The sequence below is a fragment of the Phyllobates terribilis genome, unplaced genomic scaffold (assembly GCF_046119375.1).
Source record: "Phyllobates terribilis strain yellow unplaced genomic scaffold, ASM4611937v1 Scaffold_69__1_contigs__length_7402412, whole genome shotgun sequence".
NCBI classification, from domain to species: domain Eukaryota; kingdom Metazoa; phylum Chordata; class Amphibia; order Anura; family Dendrobatidae; genus Phyllobates; species Phyllobates terribilis.
The window spans coordinates 5,906,263-5,930,217 of NW_027362829.1; the positions used below are offsets into that span (position 1 = coordinate 5,906,263).

General features: G+C 41.7%; 2 protein-coding genes across 2 annotated transcripts; both read right to left on the reverse strand.

The window, feature by feature from the left end:
- Positions 1-458: 458 nt before the first annotated feature.
- Positions 459-3,941, reverse strand: LOC141194344 (uncharacterized). Its single transcript, XM_073662243.1, has one exon. The coding sequence runs from the start codon at positions 3,939-3,941 to the stop codon at positions 1,671-1,673; it is 2,271 nt and encodes a 756-aa protein (XP_073518344.1). The 3' UTR covers positions 459-1,670.
- Positions 3,942-14,084: 10,143 nt separating this feature from the next.
- LOC141194340 (uncharacterized) lies at positions 14,085-22,849 on the reverse strand. Its single transcript, XM_073662240.1, has 6 exons — positions 22,707-22,849; positions 22,398-22,577; positions 22,191-22,314; positions 22,010-22,107; positions 21,722-21,812; positions 14,085-17,184 (listed from the first exon to the last, which is right to left on the reverse strand). Exons 1-6 carry the CDS (start codon positions 22,797-22,799, stop codon positions 14,393-14,395), a joined length of 3,378 nt encoding a protein of 1,125 aa, XP_073518341.1. The 5' UTR covers positions 22,800-22,849; the 3' UTR covers positions 14,085-14,392.
- Between the last annotated feature and the right edge of the window lie 1,106 nt (positions 22,850-23,955).

Sequence of the window (23,955 nt, forward strand, 5' to 3'; positions counted from 1 at the left end):
GAGAGAAAAATTTAAGAGCAAAGAGGAAGTATAGACGGTAGATAGTAACGTCTACCTCTCAGTGTCTAAGAAGTATAGATTATGAATATATCAAAACAGTAGGAAATTGTGAAACAAGCAGATCCCAATGCAAGTCCCTAACTGGGGGTTGTCTTTACAGGCGTAAGTCAAACTTTCAGTTCTAGGATTCCTATTAGGTGGAACCATGGAATATATAGCGAGCAAAGTAATACTATTACAGTAATATAATGTGAAGTCAACTTAAATGTCATTCTAAGATATGAACAGAGACATTCTATATAGTGGAAGAGTGGCACCTAAAACTCTATTTAGATATATCTAATTATATGCTTAAAGAAATAAGTAAGCATCTGCAAACTGTCTCTCATCAGGGAAGGCAAGATTCATTTCAGGAGCTCTTTTGATTGGCAGGTTCCTTTCCCATCTGGCTGCATCAAGTTCCTGATCCATTGAACGCCTTCTGTGACGTGCTGGAACTCTCTGTGGCAATGGTGGAGCAGGTGGCCAATCAGATATATGGATTCTGGGAATGTCCAGGACATCACAGTCTTTCAAAGTATACAATGTTCCATTTTTTCGGACTTGCAGCTGGAAAGGGTACCACAGGAGTACAGCAGGCCATTTTTCCATAGAGCATCAAGTAGTGCTTTCAATACACTTCTTTTAGCAAGTGTCATTCAGGATAGATCTATGAGCAATTGTATGCGTTTTTCATTGAAATCACCAGGACCCAACTCCTCTGCTTTCCTCACAACGGCCTCTTTTACATTGAAAAAAATGTATGTGACAGAAACTGTCCCTTGGACGCTCAGGATCTGGACCATGATTACCTAATGTACGGTGCGCTCTGGCGATCTCCAGCTCCTTATCAATAGAGTCACCAAGGATATTATTAAATAATGTCCATAGTGTTGGCATGATCGCTTGTGCATTGATGCTTTCAGGTATACCCATTATCCAGATATTATTGTGATTTTCTTGGTCATAAATCAAATTAAACAACTTGTTTATTTGCTGGCTGTGAAGATCCAGTTCTTGTTTATGAGCATTTTGATGGCCCACGACTTGTACGACATCAGCTAATAATCTCTGTACCTTGTCAGTAAGCTGTGACAGGATAGAAGTGAGGGGACGTATTTCAGTATTGTATGTGGTCTCCAGCCTCTGAATATATTGCTCCATATCTTCTTTAGTAGGGATAGACGCAATCTGATATACAAATAAGCTATGTTGTTCCCCATATCAGAATAACCTGTGGCTGGGGGGTAAATGTCCCGGTGAAGAAAGCACTGCTCAGTATGTGGACTTTGGTGAGAGTACAGGGAGATTTGTGGAGCTGTTTTCTTGAGGCCTACATTAAGAGAGAAGTTGGTGCAGGACTTACAGACCTGAGCTGTCTGTCATCATGAGGGTTAAGACTGTTTCTTTTTCCACACTGAGGTGAGGCAGTAATAGCTCGGGAGCAGGAAGATAAGACCTTCCATAAGAAACACTGCATACCAGACATGCTGACAGAGGTGGAGGACCTCAGATTAACCTCTGATCTCTTCTTTCTTTGGCATATCGGACATCATGCTTGAGGCTGTAAATTGCTTAGAATTACCCAGGAACACAGTCTGAAGAGAGTGCTCTCAGTGTGTGCGTTCTCTCTATGCTATTTCCAGGCTATGGCCTTCCTGTTGATGTTCAATACGTCCAAAGGCGGCGTTGATTGGGAGCAGGATTGTGTGATTGTGAGTTCTCTGGTGCTTAACCAAATCTGATTTCTGGCCAAAATATTTTCCACATTCTGAACAGGAAAAAGGCTTCTCCCCTGTGTGAGTTCTCTGGTGTATAACAACATCTGATTTCCGGTTAAAACATTTCCCACATTCTGAACAAGAAAATGGCTTCTCTCCTGTGTGGGTTGTTTGGTGGTTATCAAGGTGCACTTTCTGTTTAAAACATTTCCCACATTCTGAGCAAGAAAAAGGCTTCTCCCCTGTGTGAGTTCTCTGATGTCTGATTAAACTTGATTTATTTGTAAAACATTTCCCACATTCCGAACAGGAAAAGGGCTTCTCCCCTGTGTGAGATCTCTGGTGGTTAACCAAATCTGATTTCTGTTTAAAACATTTCCCACATTCTGAACAGGAAAAAGGCTTCTCCCCTGTGTGAGTTCTCTGGTGGTTAACCAAATCTGTTTTCTGTTTAAAACATTTCAAACATTCTGAACAAGAAAATGGCTTCTCTCCTGTGTGGGTTCTCTGGTGGTTATCAAGATGCACTTTCTGTTTAAAACATTTCACACATTCTGAGCAAGAAAAAGGCTTCTCCCCTGTGTGAGTTCTCGGATGTCTGATTAAACTTGATTTATTTGTAAAACATTTCCCACATTCTGAACAATAAAAAGGCTTCTCCCCTGTGTGACTTCTCTGGTGATTAACAAGATTTATTTTCAGGTTAAAACATTTCCCACATTCTGAACAGGAAAAAGGCTTCTCCCCTGTGTGAGTTCTCTGGTGGTTAAGCAAATCTGATTTCTGTTTAAAACATTTCCCACATTCTGAACAGGAAAAAGGCTTCTCCCCTGTGTGAGTTCTCTGATGTCTGATTAAACTTGATTTATTTGTAAAACATTTCCCACATTCTGAACAAGAAAAAGGCTTCTCCCCTGTGTGACTTCTCTGGTGATTAACAAGATTTATTTTCAGGTTAAAACATTTCCCACATTCTGAACAGGAAAAAGGCTTCTCCCCTGTGTGACTTCTCTGGTGATTAACCAAATCTGATTTCTGTTTAAAACATTTCCCACATTCTGAACAGGAAAAAAGCTTCTCCTCTGTGTGAGTTCTCTGATGTCTGATTAAACTTGATTTATTTGTAAAACATTTCCCACATTCTGAACAAGAAAAAGGCTTCTCCCCTGTATGACTTCTCTGGTGATTAACAAGATTTATTTTCAGGTTAAAACATTTCCCACATTCTGAACAGGAAAAAGGCTTCTCCCCTGTGTGAGTTCTCTGGTGATTAACCAAATCTGATTTCTGTTTAAAACATTTCCCACATTCTGAACAAGAAAAAGGCTTCTCCCCTGTGTGACTTCTCTGGTGATTAACAAGATTTGTTTTCTGGTTAAAACATTTCCCACATTCTGAACAGGAAAAAGGCTTCTCCCCTGTGTGAGTTCTCTGGTGATTAACCAAATATGATTTCTGTTTAAAACATTTCCCACATTCTGAACAGGAAAAAGGCTTCTCCCCTGTGTGAGTTCTCTGGTGATTGACCAAATCTGATTTATGGCTAAAACATTTTACACATTCTGAACAAGAAAAAGGCTTCTCTCCTGTGTGAGTTCTCTGATGATTAACCAAAGCTGATTTCTGGATAAAAGATTTTCCACATTCTGAACAGGAAAAATGCTTCTCCCCTGTGTGAGTCATCTGATGTCTGATAAAACTTGAATTATCTGTAAAACATTTTCCACATTCTGAACAGAAAAATGGCTTCTCTCCTGTGTGGGTTGTCTGGTGGATATCAAGATGCACTTTCTGTTTAAAACATTTCCCACAATCTGAGCAAGAAAAAGGCTTCTCCCCTATGTGAGTTCTCTGATGTCTGATTAAACTTGAATTATCTGTGAAACATTTTCCACATTCTGAACAAGAAAATGGCTTCTTCTGTGTGTGACTTCTCTGGTGATTAACAAGATTTGATTTCTGGTTAAAACATTTCCCAAATTTGAAACAAAAAAATCTATTCTCTGCTGTGCGAATGTTTTGATGTTTAACAAAAGACTTTTCAAGGGAAAAACTATTTCCATATTCTGAACATGAAAATGGCTTCTTTGCTTTAGGAGCAATTTGTTTTTTAATGATTATTTTGTGACTTTTATTTTCCTTAGTAGTCGGTAATGAATCAGAAGACAGGACCTGTTTCATAGGATCAGATGACAGATCTTTGCTGTGAAGGGATGATGATAAATCTGGAGAAATGTCATTCATTTCAATTGAATCCTGTGGGATCTCAAGATCATCTGATTTAAAAATTGAAGATGTCAGCTGTTCCTCTGATCTCCTGGTACAGTCATCTGCCAAGAATAAAACCAAGAAACAATCAACCTTACTAACACCAAATCAGATAACAAATGCATTAGCATTTTAGTGTTGCTTGGGTGTACTGGGGTGTCTGTTTATCTGGGGTGCACTTATATAGTGCTAGGCAGCCCTCCTGATCTAATAGTATGGGCAACATCACTAGTCACTCTCCACAAGGACAAACGTTACCCCTTAGACCTCAGTCCAGAGCCTCTCACCAGCCAAATCAGTTCTCATACTTTGCACTGACGAGGGCCAACAGCCCGAAACACCAGGTCTGCAAATTGATATTCATATTGCACGACTCGTTAAAAGGTTGATTGTGACTTGTAGGATTGGTGCTACCAGTAGGTGGCGCTATAGAGTTCAAGTCCTCTTTTTCTCTGAAGAGGCAATTTGCATATTAAATTTCCCAGAAGAGCATTGCATGGCGAATAAGCCTCCTTACCTTGACGAGCCAGAGCTGGTAAGTCACTCTCCACAAGGAGAAACATTACCCCTTAGACCTCAGTCCAGAGCCTCTCATCCATCCAAATCAGTTCTCATACTTTGCACTGACGAGGGCCAACAGCCTGAAACACCGTGTCTGCAAATTGAGATTCTGATTTGGATTTTATCCTAAGTCATATTGCATGACTTGTTAAAGGATTGATTGTGACTTGAAGGATTGCTGCTTCCAATAGGTGGCGCTATAGAGTTCAAGTCCTCTTTTTCTCTGAAGAGGCAATTTGCATATAGGCTAAGCCAGACACTGTGCATCAAACCTGCCTGTGTGACTGGCGTCCTATGCAAGCTTCATCTGTGTGCATCTTTAATACTAGGCAATCACCCCCTCCATGAATTGGTACGAATGTGAGTGGTTGCTCCACCAGTATTTTGCACCTGTGCAGCCCCCACCTTTATCATGGGGGTCTGTGGCATCCTGCTAGTGCATTTGTTATATGATTTTTGTTAGTAAGGCTGTATCTTTTTCTGTGATTTTTTTTTATTTTGCCCTATGTTAGCCGTCATTATTCACCAAGACAATAACAGTTCACTGTCTAATAGAAAACCTCATAGGATGAACCAGTAGAGCGTGGTGTTCAACTGATTGTTCATTCTGCCTCCCAAATATGGAATAAAAAGCCACAAAACAATGTTACGTAGGTGAATAAAATACCAATAAAAACTTCTACTCATCTCACAAAAAACAAGTCCCCACTCAGGTCCATCATCTGTCAGTGGAAAAACAGAGGTTTCCACATTATTAGTGGCTCAAAGACTCTTGAAAAGCAACATGGCTTCCATAAACCAATCCAGCAATATCCACTCTCCCAAAGTCAGATCTCCCCCTCACTTCTGAGCCTTGCAGTGCGCCCAAACCACATTTATCATCCATGTATTTGACATTACTATAGTGAGAAGAACCCACTTAATTGATGGTGTGTGTCTCCTGGAGCACAATCTGGACACTGTGTGTTGGGTAATGAAATTATATATTAGTAATTTTCACTCTCCAACATCCACTGTGTGCTAATTTCCAGAAAAACACTGTGGAGTCAAAATAGTCACTACACCTATAGATTATTTCACTGAGGGTTATAATTTCCAAAATGGAGTCACTTTATGGGGATTTCTACTGTTCTGGTTTTCTGCAATTTGGTCACATTAGGGCTTCTGCAAATGGTGGGTCCCATCTCCTGAGATCTGCTCCTGTGACGTCTGCTTCTCTCACCAGGAGCCGCCTTATTCATCCTGCAGGCGGCGCTGGTGATGGAGGAGATGTCAGAACCAGAAGCTCTGGGTGGCGCAGGCTCTGTCCAGCCACTAAGATTAGGGTGCCTGGGACCTGTAGTACCATCCAGTCTGGCAGTATGAGTGTGTGTGCTGTCCAGCTGGAGTAATCTGCTCCCTGCTTCAGCCAACTGGAAAGCATCGCACCCTACTAAAGCTGGAAGCATATTGCCGGAAGCTAAAACACAGCAAAATAGGGCAGCAGTGTTTACCTGCCCAGATCTTCATAACTAAATGCACTACCAGGGTGCAACAAACCCACATAAAGATAGTGCCTGAGGGGCCTGAGGAAAAGGCTGAAATGGATGGGAAAGTGATGAAACAGAATGGGAAGAGCCTGGAGAATGTGCCTGCATGCATTTCTGACTCACATATGGTTTCTGGGAAAAAGTTTGTCGCAGTATTACGCCACTTTTACAGACACACAAGAACAACTACCAAACCTAACCTAAATTGCATTTAACAGGTCAAAAAGGTTAAGAAACAGTTTTTCCTGCACAATCACTTGTATATAAGGTTAAATAAACCAAAGAAACCAAAAAATACCCCTTTTAGCCTTTTTTCACACATAATGTTGTGGCTTTTTTTCGCTTTTTACAATTGGGAGGGTCCTGACTTATACATTTTGTAGGTCCCTCCGTCATACATCATTTTTAGTTCGCTATTCCCCAGCACTTTACAAGCACAGTTAGAAAGTACCAGTAGGTATGTTGATCTTTGACCTGAGAGGCCTCAGGTGGGTCTGTAACATGCGTTTTGGAGGGACAGCTGTTACTTAGACATTTGGGCGGTCCCTCCATCACTTACACTCAGATAGTGGAATAGACATTCAATAGCAGTTTACAATGTGCCCATTGTAGCGTTGGGCTTGACCTCCTCCTCCTCCACCACCACCATGTGATACTGCGGCCCTTAATTCAAATGTTCAGAGGGTCTGCAGTAAGCAGGAAAGCGGAGTTTTGTGAGAGCCCTCGTGTGGCCCTGTAACATACATTTTGAAGTGCCCTCCTCTAGAAATTTTGGAGGTTCCTCTTGTGTACATTTGAGAGTGCCCTCACTTATTCATATTGTAGGGCCCTCACTATTATTTAACTAATTTAAGTGCAGAGACTACAAAGAAAATGGCCAAGAGACATGGAGTACTAGAAGGTAGCAGTGAGTGTGGACTACGACCCTCAGGTCAGCCTACAGTTGCTGTCATGGCTATGCGTGCCAACGGTCCTGGTCGGATCAGTGGACTCATCATCGACCACCTCATCTTCTATTTCATCCTCCTTCCCAGTTGATATTGTAGGCTGACCTTATGGCAACTGTGTCTCATCATCATCAGCCTCCACCTCTGGAGACAAAAAATGACGTTCCCCCAAGTGGCTTTCTTCTGGTCGTAGGTCCTCAAATACTTGAGCATCAACGCACGCCACCTCCTCTTGTCCCTCTTCAATGCTGCACGGTAATAGGCCAGAGCCAACCAAAGGATAAGTACCAAACAGGTCCTCGGAGTGGCCAAGCTTGGGGTCATATGTCTCCTGTGACTGATAATGGTGGGAGGAAGGAGAACCAGCTTCAGGATTGGAAGGGCCAGCCTTCTGTGTATCCACAGTAGACTGTGTGGTCGTGGAAGTTTTGGTGCTGCTTGACAAATGCGTAGAGGCCTTGCCTGCTATCCAAGACAGAATCTGCTCTCGCTCTTCTGGCTTCCACACACGTTTACGTTCCAGACTGGGAACTTTTTCCAGGAACATAGTGGATGCATAAAGCTTCTTCTGACCTGACACAGACCACGTCCACGTCCCTTAAAAACAGTTTTTTTTTGGCATTTTTGGTTTTGTTGACAGATTTTCAGATGTTGATGGCACAAGCTAAAGTAGCTGTCACAGGCACAGCCAAAATAGTGAGTCAACCATGACTCAGCCCATAGGGCTAATTTTTACAAAACCTATGCAAATTGTGCAGTGGACAAACCAGGACAGTATTCCTACTCCAGCCTAACTACTATTTGTGATTGGTGGCCCTTGGGATGGTGACTTCCAAAATAGTGGTTAAAATGGCCTGGTGCGTGCATTGTAGGAGGCAGTAGGAAATGTATGGACTACTGCTTTGTGTAGGGCACTCAAAGATTTTTTAAGTGGACTAATATAGACAGAAGGCAGGCTGACACCCCAAAATAGCGGTTAAAATGGGCTGGTGCGTGCTTTTGTAGCAGGTTGTAGGAAATGTTTGGACTACTGCTTTGCGTAGGGCACCAAACGCCTTTTTAAGAGGACTAATGTGGACAGCAGAAGCCAGACTCTGACCCCTAAAACAGCAGGGAAAATAGACTGGTGCTAAAAAAAAAAGGCAGCACAAAATGCTACTTCTGTGTGTGCTGGAAAAATATTGCTTTGCCTCTGAAAAGAGCTGTTTTAAGATGGATACTGAAAGAACACTACCTAATTCCCTCCCTACTAGCTATTTTTGGTGGTATTATGGAGCTAGTGAGCGGCTCCTTTAAACACAGAACTATAGTATACACGGCAGGTAGCCCTTAAAGGGCGTGTGTTTTATCAAGAGGCCTAAACACTCTCCCTAGCAGCCCAGCGATCTCTCCGTAGGCTATTAAAACGCAGGCTCCAGATGCAATGTGCACAAAATGGCGGCGGCAGGGCTTAAATAGACCCTATGATGCTGGGCGGCCAGCCAATCACAGTAATGCGACAACCAAGATGTCTGCGGTATTACTGTGATTAGTTAAGAAGCCCAGAATGTTAAGTGGCTGCAAAGAAGGCGCCAAAACTGCAGGGCGGGACATCCGAATATAGCGAGGCGAGTACACAAATACTCGCAATATAACAAGTAACCCAAATACCGTACTATCCGTGCGAATAGCATATAGTAACGAATACCCTCGCTCATCACTAGTGGTTACTACTCACCTGGGTAGTCAAAAGTAGGAATCTCCTCTTTACACCACTCATCACCCCTCAGATAAGCCTCTGTAGTATTAATATGGGTCAGATCTTCACCCTGAAACAAATATTGTAAAAGTCACAAACAGATGAGAAATCACATCTATGAGCAGCTCTAATCCTGCCATCTCCACCGTTCTCATTACACAAGTATAAAACATAGAATACTGGTGGATAAAACAAGACTGAACACAAGACCTTCACAGCCATCTACACATCATAGGGGAGATCTCATGATACCTCTCCATCTACCTGATGATCCTGAGGAGCATTGGGATCTTCTTGTTTACAGTGATGTTGAAGAAGAGGATGGGAACATCTGTCTGGTGTTGCCCTCTTACTGGATAGATCTGGAGGAAACACATACAGGGACTGAATTCATTCTTTACATACAGATAATTATAGGCCGTGTGTATTTAGTCCTGTCTATTACTTGGTGATGTGAGGGGCTGGGGAACCTCCATCATGATGTCTTTGTACAAATCTTTGTGTCCTTCTAAATACTCCCATTCCTCCATTGAGAAATAGACAGCGACATCTTGACATCTTATAGGAACCTGACACATACAATGATAAGGTCATCTCCCCGATTCTTTCATAGTGTTACTGTATAATGTCCCAGTATTCCCAGCAGTGTCACCTCTCCAGTCAGCAGCTCAATCATCTTGTAGGTGAGTTCTAGGATCTTCTGGTCATTGATCTTCTCTTGTATCAGGGGGTGAGATGGAGGCCCGGTGATTGGGCTCTGGGGTCTTTCCCATCCCTCAGAAACAGGGTCCTGACAGCGCTCACTAGAGGTTTTCTTCACTACTGTGTAATCCTGGTTATGGAGAGACACATTAATAAATATCACTACAGATATTTCCAGAGTCCTCACCTCTCCAGTTCTGTCCATCTGTTATTCCCATAGATAAGAATGATGTAATGTGACGCCATCAGAATCTCTCACCTCTCCAGTAAGCCGGAAGAGGATCTCTAGGGTGAGGCGTAATATCTTCTCTGCCATCTTGTCTCTGTCCATATCCATCTTTGATGGGTCCATAAGGAAAATTCTCTTAAATAGAAGATCTTCACTGAGAGGATCCGATATTGTAGGGACCTGAATGAGAAGATGATGAGCCTATGTAACATAAAAATCCTGTGTAATAATACAATTACTGGATATAATAAGGGGAAACATATGAGGAGATATATTACAGTATTTAGTTTTCTTCTTTACATCTACTAATAAAACCTATATATTTTAGGCCACAGACAACAAGAAGTTTCTTCCTTGGAGTCTGCAGCTGAACACGTTTCTCAAAGACTCATCTTCCATAAAGCTAATTCTCGTCTCATTTACTGACACTGGAATCGGCATTAGCAATACTGCAGGAGATATTTTCATGTGACATGAGAAATAACTACTTCATGAATAGGACGACATCTTCATCTTCTACTACGGCTCTAGAAACATATTTGGCTAGAGTGCTTCACTGACTACATCTCCACCGGTCGTCTATATGAATGTTTCCCGTCTTCCCCGGACTGTAATCTTCTATCACGTTAGATCTCATGTCTGATTCACACACAGAAGTTTGAGGCTTTCACACATGGTAAGGTTTTTAATATTATACAGAGTAGGACTATCCCGAAGGAGTTCACCTTGCCATGGTGGGATAGCTTTCATGCTATTTTTGATCCAAAACAGTGTTGCTAAGAACCCTATTTTATTTAAATGTACTTTGGCTTTTTATTTATTTATTTACAGCATGGTTTATGATCATTTTTCTTTATAATTTTTTTCTGATTTATGGCCATAGTAAACATGCGCCTATGTGCTGCATGGATACCAACTTAAACCAAGCTTAAAATCTGTGTTTTTTCACGGGCACCATAGTGGCCCTGTGGGCTGCTGCTATGGATGATACACCCCTAACTATCCAACTATCATATGGTAAAAATCTCGTAGGTCCTGGATTCATTAGTATCTGCACCAAGAATGGGGCTAAGTGAGTATTTATTAAAGGGAATCCACTCCACCGACTACCCCATAGCTGATTAAAGGGAATCTGTCACTCGCTGGGACTTATCTAACCTCTAATATGGGCATACAGGTGATAGAAATGTGAATCTATGCTTACCTGTATGCCTCATATTAGAGGTCTGTTTGCTGTGAAAAGGCTTTTTATTCAGTGAAGATTCCGATGCTTGCGGGCCGGTGGACAGGAAGAAATGCCCTGTGACGTGCAGTCACCATGTCCAGGTCCCGCGCACTTCACTTTTTACGGAAGGCGCAGTTGTACTGTGTATTATGCAGTCATATGCAGGGATCTTGTGCACTGGCGAATCACGGCAACTTCCCGGCGCCTGGGCTCAAGATCCCTTCAGTACTATAACTGCATAGTACACAGTACAAGTTCATCACTACCGTAAAAAGCACGCAGTCGCGGGATCTGGACATGGTGACTGCACGTCACAGGGCACTGTGACGTGCAGGGGAGGTGGGAAATATTTTAATTAACACAGTAGGTGGGGATTTCTTCCCTTCCCCCAGCCAGCAAGCATTGGAATCTTCACTGAATAATAAAAAGCCATTTCACAGCAAACAGACCTCTAATATGAGGCATAAAGGTATGTATAGATTCACATTTATATCACTTGCATGCCAATATTAGAGGTCAGATAAGTCCCAGGGGGCGATAGATTCCCTTTAATCAGCCGTGGGGTAATCATAAAACCAGATATGTATCAAGGCATTGTAAGGGGGCTAATGGTTGCGTAGTCGATGGGAGGTATGTGTCACAGAGATGGCTGGTCTCTGTGATGTAACCCGGATTGTTTCTCTAGGGCACATAAGCACTAAGAGGATCGTTTGGTGCACCTGGGAGCCGGGTTATGGGTAGCTAGGAGAGAATGGGCAGGTCCAGCTACCCACATACCTCACCTCTGGGTGTGGTTAACAGCCTATAAAATGAAGGCTGTTGTTTGGCACATGGTCTGTGTGTTTGGAGGGAGAAGGCCTCCTGTGTATGTTTGTCTTCAGACCAAACCAGGACACTGGACGCTACCCCAGCTTGTGTGCCACACAGGCCTGGCTGAGCAGAGACCTGCTAAGGACATTTACTTTGTTTGCCTGATCTAAAGGCTATTTGCTTTTCTGTTTGGCTTCTGGGTTTATGAAGCAATAAACCCACATGATACTTTTCAAGAAATATGCCTCATGTTATCCTCCCGTCGCATCCAAGTGAGTAAACCCCTACAATATCTATAAAGGAAAGGGTATGATACTCAGAGAATGTTTCAATAATCCGCCTCAAAGCATTTCCCCAACAGGTTCATCAGGAGACTTAATTCAGGGATGTTAATTCATGATGTTCAGCATAGTGTGCCTAATAGCCAGGTGCCCATGTATAAATATCCCAATTCATCCAAAACCCCTCCCAGACTAGGAGGCCCATTCCCATTCCTAGAGGTGAATTGTCACAGGATATACAGAATAGAGTCTGTCTACAATAATGTACTGCACCTGCGCTACTTCTCATGAGCTAGAGGTTCGATAATGTCCATCCCCTAGTGTGCATGTCCGGAAGTGACGTGCTTTACACTGAAACGGCAGATAAACTGATTGCCGCCGCGCCACTCGTACCTGTGACTGCGCATGCCCGTAGTTATCATTCCACACTGGAGCGCATCTAGGATCATTGTCACATGCCCAGATGTCTACGTTCCATGCCGGAGTGCATATGGTATTGGATTGCATTCCACCAAATGAAAAATCCTCTCTCTGAGATCAGCGTCATGGGAGACTAAAAACAAGTATTGCACATCCTCCCATCATGCAATAGGCACGTAGATCTACTTTATCACTACAAAAAATATGGAATGGTGGCCCACAGTAAATTCCTAAATGGTCATATTTGACCCCTTTTGCATAATTAGAGATACACAAGGATCACCACACTTGCTAGTTACTTAATAGTATAAGTGGAAATAATTCTGATATAGAAGCTCAGATATCTCAATGAAGTACAACAATATGTGAACCTCATTCACAGGAAGATGTTTTCTGACAAAACTGAGAAGAGCATTTATGTTCTTATTGCTTAGCAATGGTTTTAGTCTTGGAACTCTGCCATGCAGGTAATTTTTGCCCAGTGTCTTTCTTATGGTGGAGTCTTGAACACTGACCTTAACTGAGACAAGTGAGGCCTGCAATTCTTTGGATGTTGTTGTGGGGTCTTTTGTGACCTCTTGGATGAGCGGCCGCTGCGCTCTTAGAGTAATTTTGGTGGGCCGGCCACTCCTGGGAAGGTTGACCACTGTTTCATGCTTTTGCCATTTGTGGATAATGGCTCTCACTGTGGTTCGCTGGAGTCCTAAAGCTTTAGAAATGGCTTTATAACCTTTTCCAGATTGATCGATCTCAATTACTTTTTTCTCATTTGTTCTTGAATTTATTTGGATCGCGGAATGATGTCTAGCTTTTGAGCATCTTTTGGTCTACCTCACTTTGTCAAGCAATTCCTATTAAAGTATTTTCTTGAACAGGTGTGGCAGGAATCAGGCCTGAGTGTGGCTAGGGAAATTTAACTCAGGTTCCCAAAGATGTTATAAACCACAGTTAATTTAGGTTTTAAGTGGGGCATGAGTGGGGCCTTTTTTACACAGGGCCCTGGAGCTTTGGATTTCTTTTTCCCTTAATAATAAAATACCTTCATTTAAAAATGGCTTTTTGTGTTTACTTGTGTTATCTTTGTCTAATATTTACATCTGATGATCTGAAACATTTAGGTGTGACAAATATGCAAAAGAATAAGAAATCAGGACGGGGCAAACACTTTGTTTTACACAACTGTATCTCAGAATGTTAGATGCTTCTGACCGCAAAGAGCATGACTGAAAAGTAGACCTGTTATGATCTTTTGATAAACCTATATTTCTATACCTAAGGATTCAAATCTCTATTAATGAACACACTGAATATATACATAATGGATAAACAATATACTTATTACAAAAATTAGTATAAGAATTATACAAACCTCCCATACTTGTGCCGTTCCATCGGTGTCAGCACTTGTGTTCCCGGGGCTCAGGTCAGGCTGTTTCGCCATGTGAGCCCAATCAGCGCTGGCGTCACATTTAACGAGGCCAAACATCAGGAATGACAAAGCATTGTCCAAGTAGAGGACAACCCCTTTAAGAATCGAGAGCAGAAGAAAATCCAGCTTCAATGATCCTCTAAAAACATTGCTTTATTGAGTAAATATAAAAAATCTGAGATAACAGCATGGATGTTACGACCTCTAGAGGGGGAAATATTTTCTAGCAGACACGTTTCAGACAGTAAGGTCTTTAGTCATTGAAGCTGGATTTTTTTCTGCTCTCGATTCGTATTCCTGCTGGTTTCCTGAGCTTTGGATTCCTCAATGGGTGAGCTGACTTATTTTGTTTTTTTTTCTTAGTAACCCCTTTAAGAAGATACAATTTTCGGTTAAAACATTTCCAAAATTCTGAACATGAAAAAGGATTTTCACCTGTGTGGCTTCTCTGATGTTTATTAAGAATTGATTTCCGTGTAAAACATTTCCCACATTAAGAACATGAAAAAGGCTTCTCCCCTGTGTGAATTCTTTGGTGACTCAAAAGAGATGATTTCGTCACAAAACATTTCCCACATTCTGAACAGGAAAAAGGTTTCTCCCCTGTGTGAGTTCTCTGATGTCTATCAAGATGCGCTTTCCGGTTAAAACATTTCCCACATTCTGAACAGGAAAAAGGCTTCTCCCCTGTGTGAGTTCTCTGATGTGTATAAAGCGCCGATTCCTGTTTAAAACATTTTCCACATTCTGAACAGGAAAAAGGCTTCTCCCCTGTGTGGGTTCTCTGGTGATTAACCAAAACCGGTTTATGTTTAAAACTTTTCCCACATTCTGGACATGAAAATGGCTTCTCCCCTGTGTGAGTTCTCTGGTGATTAACCAAAACCGGTTTATGTTTAAAACTTTTCCCACATTCTGGACATGAAAATGGCTTCTCCCCTGTGTGAGCTCTCTGGTGTCTAACCAAAACTGATTTTAGGTTAAAACATTTTCCACATTCTGAACAAGAAAAAGGTTTCTCCCCTGTGTGGGTTCTCTGATGATTAACAAGCTCTGATTTGTAGTTAAAACCATTCCCACATTCTGAACAAGAAAAAGGCCTCTCCCCTGTGTGGGTTCTCTGATGTATAACAAGCTCTGATTTGTAGTTAAAACCAGTACCACATTCTGAACAGAAAAAAGGCTTCTCCCCTGTGTGGGTTCTCTGGTGCATAACTAAAGCTGATTTTTGGTTAAAACATTTCCCACATTCTGAACAGGAAAAAGGCTTCTCCCCTGTGTGAGTTCTCTGGTGAGTAATCAAAACTGATTTATGGTTAAAACATTTCCCACATTCCGAACATGAAAAAGGCCTCTCCCCTGTGTGGGTTCTCTGATGTATAACAAGCTCTGATTTGTAGCTAAAACCATTCCCACATTCTGAACAAGAAAAAGGCTTCTCCCCTGTGTGGGTTCTCTGGTGCATAACTAAAGCTGATTTTGGATTAAAACATTTCCCACATTCTGAACAGGAAAAAGGCTTCTCCCCTGTGTGAGTTCTCTGGTGATTAATCAAAACTGATTTATAGTTAAAAGATTTCCCACATTCTGAACATGAAAAAGGCTTCTCTCCTGTGTGGGTTCTCTGGTGCATAACTAAAGCTGATTTTTGGTCAAAACATTTCCCACATTCTGAACATGAAAAAGGCTTCTCCCCTGTGTGGGTTCTCTGATGTATAACAAGCTCTGATTTGTAGTTAAAACCAGTACCACATTCTGAACAGAAAAAAGGCTTCTCCCCTGTGTGGGTTCTCTGGTGCATAACTAAAGCTGATTTTTGGTTAAAACATTTCCCACATTCTGAACAGGAAAAAGGCTTCTCCCCTGTGTGAGTTCTCTGATGTGTATAAAGCGCCGATTCCTGTTTAAAACATTTTCCACATTCTGAACAGGAAAAAGGCTTCTCCCCTGTGTGGGTTCTCTGGTGATTAACCAAAACCGGTTTATGTTTAAAACTTTTCCCACATTCTGGACATGAAAATGGCTTCTCCCCTGTGTGAGTTCTCTGGTGATTAACCAAAACCGGTTTATGTTTAAAACTTTTCCCACATTCTGGACATGAAAATGGCTTCTCCCCTGTGTGAGCTCTCTGGTGTCTAACCAAAACTGATTTTAGGTTAAAACATTTTCCACATTCTGAACAAGAAAAAGGTTTCTCCCCTGTGTGGGTTCTCTGATGATTAACAAGCTCTGATTTGTAGTTAAAACCATTCCCACATTCTGAACAAGAAAAAGGCCTCTCCCCTGTGTGGGTTCTCTGATGTATAACAAGCTCTGATTTGTAGTTAAAACCAGTACCACATTCTGAACAGAAAAAAGGCTTCTCCCCTGTGTGGGTTCTCTGGTGCATAACTAAAGCTGATTTTTGGTTAAAACATTTCCCACATTCTGAACAGGAAAAAGGCTTCTCCCCTGTGTGAGTTCTCTGGTGAGTAATCAAAACTGATTTATGGTTAAAACATTTCCCACATTCCGAACATGAAAAAGGCCTCTCCCCTGTGTGGGTTCTCTGATGTATAACAAGCTCTGATTTGTAGCTAAAACCATTCCCACATTCTGAACAAGAAAAAGGCTTCTCCCCTGTGTGGGTTCTCTGGTGCATAACTAAAGCTGATTTTGGATTAAAACATTTCCCACATTCTGAACAGGAAAAAGGCTTCTCCCCTGTGTGAGTTCTCTGGTGATTAATCAAAACTGATTTATAGTTAAAAGATTTCCCACATTCTGAACATGAAAAAGGCTTCTCTCCTGTGTGGGTTCTCTGGTGCATAACTAAAGCTGATTTTTGGTCAAAACATTTCCCACATTCTGAACATGAAAAAGGCTTCTCCCCTGTGTGGGTTCTCTGATGTATAACAAGCTCTGATTTGTAGTTAAAACCATTCCCACATTCTGAACAGGAAAAAGGTTTCTCCCCTGTGTGATTTCTCTGCCTCACAAGATCTGATCTGGGATTTTTTTCTTGTTTAAGAAGAGTATTTCTATATTCTGAAGGTGAAAATGTCTTCTTTGCTTTAGGAGCAGTTTGTTTTTTAATGCTTATTTTGTAACTTTGATTTTCCTTAGTAGTCGCTAATGTATCAGAAGACAGGACCTGTTTCAAAGGATTAGATGATTGATCTTTGCTGTGATGGGATGATGTTATATCTGGAGTAATGGCATTTATTTCAATTGTATCTTGTGGGATCTCAACCTCATGTGATTTAAAAGATGTCAGTTGTCCTTCTGATCTCCTGGTACAGTCATCTGCCAAGAATAAAATTAAGTATTGTTTTTGAATAAAATATTCTTACATTTTTTCACATTTTTACTTAGTGTCTGTAAAAATGGCAAGTTACGTAAAAAAAAAGAATTATTCACCAAGTCAATGACAGTTCACAGTCTAAAAGGCTGTGCCCAAACCACATTTAGAACCCACTTAATTTATCTGGGCACTGTGTGTTGGGTAATGAAATGGAATGTTTGCAATTTTCACTCTCCAACATCCACTGCGTGCTAATTTCCGGAAAGTGCCTGTGGAATCAAAATATTCCCTACTCCTATAGATTAATTACCTGAAGGTTATAATTTCCAAGATGGAGTCACTTTATGGGGATTTCTACTGCTCTGGTTTTCTTTCATTTTGTCATATCAAGGTTTCTTAAAATCGTGTGTCCCATTTTTTCTGGGATCTGCTCCTGCAACGTCTAATTCTGTCAGCAGGAGCCTTATTCATTCTGCAGGCATCACTGGTGATGGAGGAGACGTTGGAACCAGAAGCTCTGGGCGGTGCAGGCTCTGTCCAGCCATTAAGATTAGGGTTGCTGGGACAAGTAGTATCATCCAGTTTGGCAGTATGGGTGTGCGTGCTGTCCAGCTGGAGTAATCTGCTCCCTCCTTCAGAGAACTGGAAAGCACCGCACCCTACTAAAGCTGGAAGCATATTGCCGGAAGCTGCCAGATACAGCCTTGTTCTCCTCTGGTTCAGTCCCCTGTGCTCAGCTCCCGGCTTGTGTATTTGTTTCCTGTTGTGACCTCGGCCTGTTTACTGACTACTCGTTTCTTCTGATTTTGTATTTTCTCTGCCCTCCTGGTTCTGACCCGGCTAACGGACTATTCTTCTTCCCATCTCACACCACAGAACAGCAGGTAACACCGTGGCCCAAGCCTACGGGCCTCTGTGTAAGTCCAGATCCATGTAGAGGGGTTAAAGAGAATCTGTCACCCCCTGGGAGATTTGAGACCTATAATATGGGCATACAAGGTTATAGAAAAGTAGATCTATACATGCCTGTATGGCCCATACTAGAGGTCTGCTTGCAGTGAAATGGAGTTTTATAAAATCCCCTCTCACATGCTTGGCGTCCCCCGGACGCCAAGAAGTCCCCGCCTATCTGCTTATTTAGCATGTTCCCCACCTCCCCTGCACGTCACAGGGACCTGTGACATGCACTGATCTAACTAATTTCCCACGCATGTGCAATGCGATGCTCACATCGGGAGTGCTTTGTTTCCTCCCGGCCTGTTTGTCTCTGCAATGCTCCGCAGTGTTCTGGTGTGCAGGCTCCCCGGTGCACCAGAACACTGCGGAACAGTGCAGAGACAAACGGGCCGGGAGGAAACAAAGCGCTCCTGATGTGAGCGTCGCAACGCGCATGTGCAGGAACTGAGTGACAAGAGAGCACGTCACAGGGCCCTGTGACGTGCAGGGGAGGGGGGGGGGGGGACATGCTAAATAAGCATATAGGCGGGAATTTATAGACTAACTAAAGAGATAGGTGGGGATTTCTTTGTGTCCGGGGGACGCCAAGCATGTGAAGACAGACTTTATAAAACTCCATTTCACTGCAAGCAGACCTCTACTATGGGCCACACAGGCATGTATAGATTTACTTTTCTATAACCTGTATGCCCATATTAGGGGTCTCAAATCTCACAGGGGATGACAGATTCCCTTTAAAGAAGTTAAAAGGGTGATGGGCAAAACTGTGACTATAGACCATAACACATCTACTGAAGAACTGAAGAAATCAAGCTGAACAGGCTTCTTTAGTAAAAAAATGAGTAAATGGTGGTGAAACCTCTCTGTAGTAATTAGAGTATGGGGCTCGGTGGCTCTTGGCAATCTAAATTATCGCTAAGTGCCAATATTTTCAGATCACATGAGTTTCAAGAAGAAATATTAGACATTTTAAATGAACTTTTTATAATTGTGCAGAGCTGAGGTGTCTTATATTTAGACCTCGGGCATTAGGAAGACGTAATGGAGACCATTTTTTTTAAAGACTATCAGGGACTTGCAGATTCACATAAGTGAGGCCGGCCGATCCCACCACAATCAAACTATTATACAGAATAAACCTATAAATAAAGACATAAAAAATATGTTACATCCTCAACAAGAACATATGTATGAGGGGAGAACTCCAACATTAACTTACACTTATTTATGATGGACCATTGGAGCTACAATAACCTGATCAGAAGAGTAGAGAAAGTATTAGCGCCCCCATTTCAGGAGAGATTGTGCAGTAATCTGAATTCCTTAGGATTGAAAACATAATGGAATTTATGACGTGAAGTGAATCAATGAACATACCAGGGCTCGAGTCATGCCGACACATTCATGCAGGTGTAAATATTACAATATATTACAGCTATCAGCCTCGCACAGCTTAGAGATACAGGTGCTTCTCAATAAATTAGAATATCATCAAAAAGTTAATTTATTTCAGTTCTTCAATATAAAAAGTGAAACTCATATATTATATAGAGTCATTACAAACAGAGATCTATTTCAAGTGTTTATTTTGGTTAATGTTGATGATTATGGCTTACAGCCAATGAAAACACAAAAGTCATTATCTTAGTAAATTAGAATAATTAACAAAAAACACCTGCAAAGGCTTCCTATGCGTTTAAAAAGGTCCCTTAGTCTGTTTCAGTAGGCTCTACAATCATGAGGAAAACTGCTGACTTGACAGGTGTCTAGAAGGCAGTCATTGACACACTCCACAAGGAGGGTAAGCCACAAAAGGTCATTGCTAAAGAAGCTGGCTGTTGAGTGGAAGGAAAAAGTGTGGTAGAAAAAGGTGCACAACCAACTGGGATAACTGCGGCCTTGAAAAGATTGTTAAGAAAAGGCCATTCAAAAATTTGGGGGGAGATTCATAAGAAGTGGACTGCTGTTGGAGTCATTGCTTCAAGAGCCACCACACACAGAAGTATCCAGGATATGTGTTACAAGTGTCGCATTCCTTGTGTCAAGCCACTCATGACCAACATACAACGCCAGAAGCGTCTTACCTGGGCCAAGGAGAAAAAGACCTGGACTGTTACTCAGTGGTCCAAGGTCTTGTTTTCAGGTGAAAGTAAATTTTGCATTTCATTTGGAAATCAAGGTCCCAGAGTCTGGAGGAAGAGTGGAGAGGCACAAAATCCAAGCTGCTTGAGGTCTAGTGTGAAGTTTCCACAATTCATGATGGTTTGGGAGCCATGTCTTCTGGTGGTGTAGGTCCACTATGTTTTATCAAGACCAAAGTCAGCGCAGCCGTCTACCATGAAATTTTAGAGCACTTCATGTTTCTCTCTGCCAACAAGCTTTTTGGAGATGGATATTTTATTCTCCAGCAGGACTTGGCCCCTGTCCACACTGCCAAAAGTACCAATACCTGGTTTAAAAACAACGGTATCACTGTGCTTGATTGGCCAGAAACTCGCCTGACCTACCTTAACCCAATAGAGAATCTATGCGGTACTGTCAAAAGGAAGACGAGAGACACCAGACCCAACAATGCAGACGAGCTGAAGGCTGTTATCAAAGCAACCTGGGCTTCCATAACACCTCAGCAGTGCCACAGGCTGATCGCCTCCATGCCGCGCAGCATTGATGCAGAAGGAGCCCCGACCAAGTATTGAGTGCATTTACTGAACATACATTTCGGTAGGCCAATATTTGGGATTTTAAAAACATTTTTCAAGCTGGTGTTATAAAGTATTCTAATTTACTGAGATAATTACTTTTGTGTTTTTATTGTCTGTAAGCCATAATCATCAACATTAACAGAAATAAACACTTGAAATAAATCACTGTGTGTAATGACTCTATATAATATAGGAGTTTCACTTTTTTGAAGAACTGAAATAAATTAACTTTTTGATGATATTCTAATTTATTGAGAAGCACCTGTATATCATGGCACAGGTGTAATGCTTTTTGCATAGTTAATCGCGATCCTGTATGAAGTTAGTCGGTTTTAAAAGAAATTGAAAAGTCAGGATAAAGGGAAACTCTGGTGTTATTGTACAGAAATTCACACTCAGCCTCACTGCACATTTAATGCTGTCGATCATAAAAGTGACGTTCGGCCAGAAAGTTTGGACCTGGTCTTGTAGGGACCATATGAGGACATTCAGCAGCACAGAAGGGAGAGAAGGTAGATTCATCCAATAAGATATCAGATCTAGGAAGCCAACAGCATCATTACCCTCCACTTTCTCTTACAGGCCCATCATAATATTTTTCTTCAAGTAATTTTCTGGCTTTGTGGTTTACAGATCTGGGCAGGTAACGTCTCCTAATCACAGGGAGTAGGTGGATCCTCCAGGTTGTAAGTTCTATGGAAAAGGGTTTCAATGCCCAAAATCATTTGAACAGTTTTGGGTGGAAGAGAATGTTGTGGTCTGGAGGCAAAATGGTGATCACACTATTATGATACAGCTGAACTAAACAACCGATAAAGCAGCCACAGCCGGTGACTGAGAAGAATCTGTGACTTCTCTGCTTTTAGTGGTTACTACTCACCTGGGTAGTCATATGTAGGAATCTCCTCTTTACACCGCTCATCACCCCTCACATATGCCTCTATAGTATTAATATGGGTCAGATCTTCACCCTGAAACAAATATTGTAAAAGTCACAAACAGATGAGAAGTCACATCTATGATCAGATCTAATCCTGCCATCTCCACCGTTCTCATTACACAAATAGAAAACACATAATACTGGTGGATAAAACAAGACTGAGCACAAGATCTTCACAGCCGTCTACACATCATAGGGGAAATCTCATGACACCTTCTCTCCATCTACCTGATGATCCTGAGGAACACTGGGGTCTTCTTGTTTGCAGTCCTGTGGAAGAAGAGGATGGGGACATCTGTCTGGTGTTGTCCTCTTACTGGATAGATCTGGAGGAAACACATACAGGGACTGAATTCATTCTTTACATACAGATAATTATAGGTCGTGTGTATTTAGTCCTGTCTATTACCTGGTGATGTGAGGGGCTGGGGAACCTCCATCATGACGTCTTTGTACAAATCTTTGTGTCCTTCTAAATACTCCCACTCTTCCATGGAGAAATAGACAGTGACATCCTGACACCTTATAGGAACCTGACACATACAATGATACAGTCATCCCCCCGATCCTTTCATTGTGTTACTGTATAATATCCCAGTATTCCCAGCAGTGTCACCTCTCCAGTCAGCAGCTCAATCATCTTGTAGGTGAGTTCTAGGATCTTCTGGTCATTGATGACCTCATGTATCAAGGCTTGAGATGGAGGCACTGTGAATGGGCTCAGGGGTCTTCCCCATCCCTCAGACATATGGACCTGACGGTGCTCACTAGAGGTTTTCTTCACTACTGTGTAATCCTGGTTATGGAGAGACACATTAATAAATCTTACTACAGACATTTCCAGAGTCCTCACCTCTCCAGTTCTGTCCATCTGTTATTCCCATAGATAAGAATGATGTAATGTGACATCATCAGAATCTCTCACCTCTCCAGTAAGCCGGAAGAGGATCTCTAGGGTGAGGTGTAATATCCTCTCCATCATCTTGTCCCTGTCCAAATCCACCTTTGATGATTCCATAAGGAAAATTCTCTTTAATAGATCTTCACTGAGAGGATCTGATATTGTAGGGACCTGAATGAGAAGATGATGAGCCGATGTAACATCATAAAAATCCTGTGTAATAATACAATTACTGGAGATAATAAAGGAAAACATATGAGGAGATATATTATTTTACAGTATTTAGTTTTTTCTTTACACCTAGTAATAAAACCTATATATTTTAGGCCACAGACAACAAGCAGTTTCTTCCTTGGAGTCTGTAGCTGAACTAGTTTCTCAAAGACTCATCTTCCATAAAGCTAATTCTCAGCTCATTTATCGACACTGGAATCGGCATTAGCAATACTGCAGGAGATATTCATTACACGTGACATGAGGAATAACTACTTCATGATGAGGACGACATCTTCATCTTCTACTACGGCTCCAGAAACATATTTGGCTAGAGTGCTTCACTGACTACATCTCCACCGGTCGTCTATATGAATGTTTCCCATCTTCCCTGGACAGTAATCTTCTATCACTTTAGATCTCATGTCTGATTCACACACAGAAGTTTGAGGCTTTGACACATGGTAAGGTTTTTTAATATTATACAGAGTAGGACTATCCCGAATGGGTTCACCTTGCCATGGTGGGATAGCTTTCATGCTATTTTTGATCAAAAACAGACAGCCGGGGGGAGGGAGCCGCCTGAAAAATGCTTGAGTTTCCCATAGACTTACATTGGGCTCGTTGCTCGGGTTGAGCACCCGAGTATTCCAATGTGCTCAACCCGAGTATCGAGCACCCGAGCATTTTAGTGCTCGCCCATCACTAGTTCTGAGTTTAAATCCCTGGTGCAGAAAAAATAAACTTTTATTTTTTTAAACGATGTTGGCGAGCACACAAACTTCACTGATGCTTGGCTTTGATATCTGACTTTTCTCACACATCAGAATAAGAATCACAATTACTAAGTATTATCATGGTTAATCTCATAAGCCAAGAAAAACCTGTAGGGACACTGAACTTTTTATTATTATTATTATTATTATTACTACTATTATCCTTTCAAACCAAAACTATGTTACACAGATGCCTTACCATTAAACTGTAGGTTCATTATCTGATTATTTAGGTAGTGATATATAATTATAATAATTACATAGCAAAAGTAAATTGGGAGTTT

What these genes read in the sequence shown, in the direction of transcription:
- LOC141194344 (XM_073662243.1), bottom strand. Translation starts at nt 3,941, where the DNA reads ATGAAACAGGTCCTGTCTTCTGATTCATTACCGACTACTAAGGAAAAT.
- LOC141194340 (XM_073662240.1), bottom strand. Translation starts at nt 22,799, where the DNA reads ATGGAATCATCAAAGGTGGATTTGGACAGGGACAAGATGATGGAGAGG. An exon ending in TCTTCCGGCTTACTGGAGAG is followed by an intron (nt 22,578 to 22,706) that starts GTGAGAGATTCT and finishes CTCCATAACCAG; the next exon opens with GATTACACAGTAGTGAAGAA. An exon ending in TTGAGCTGCTGACTGGAGAG is followed by an intron (nt 22,315 to 22,397) that starts GTGACACTGCTG and finishes TGTATGTGTCAG; the next exon opens with GTTCCTATAAGGTGTCAGGA.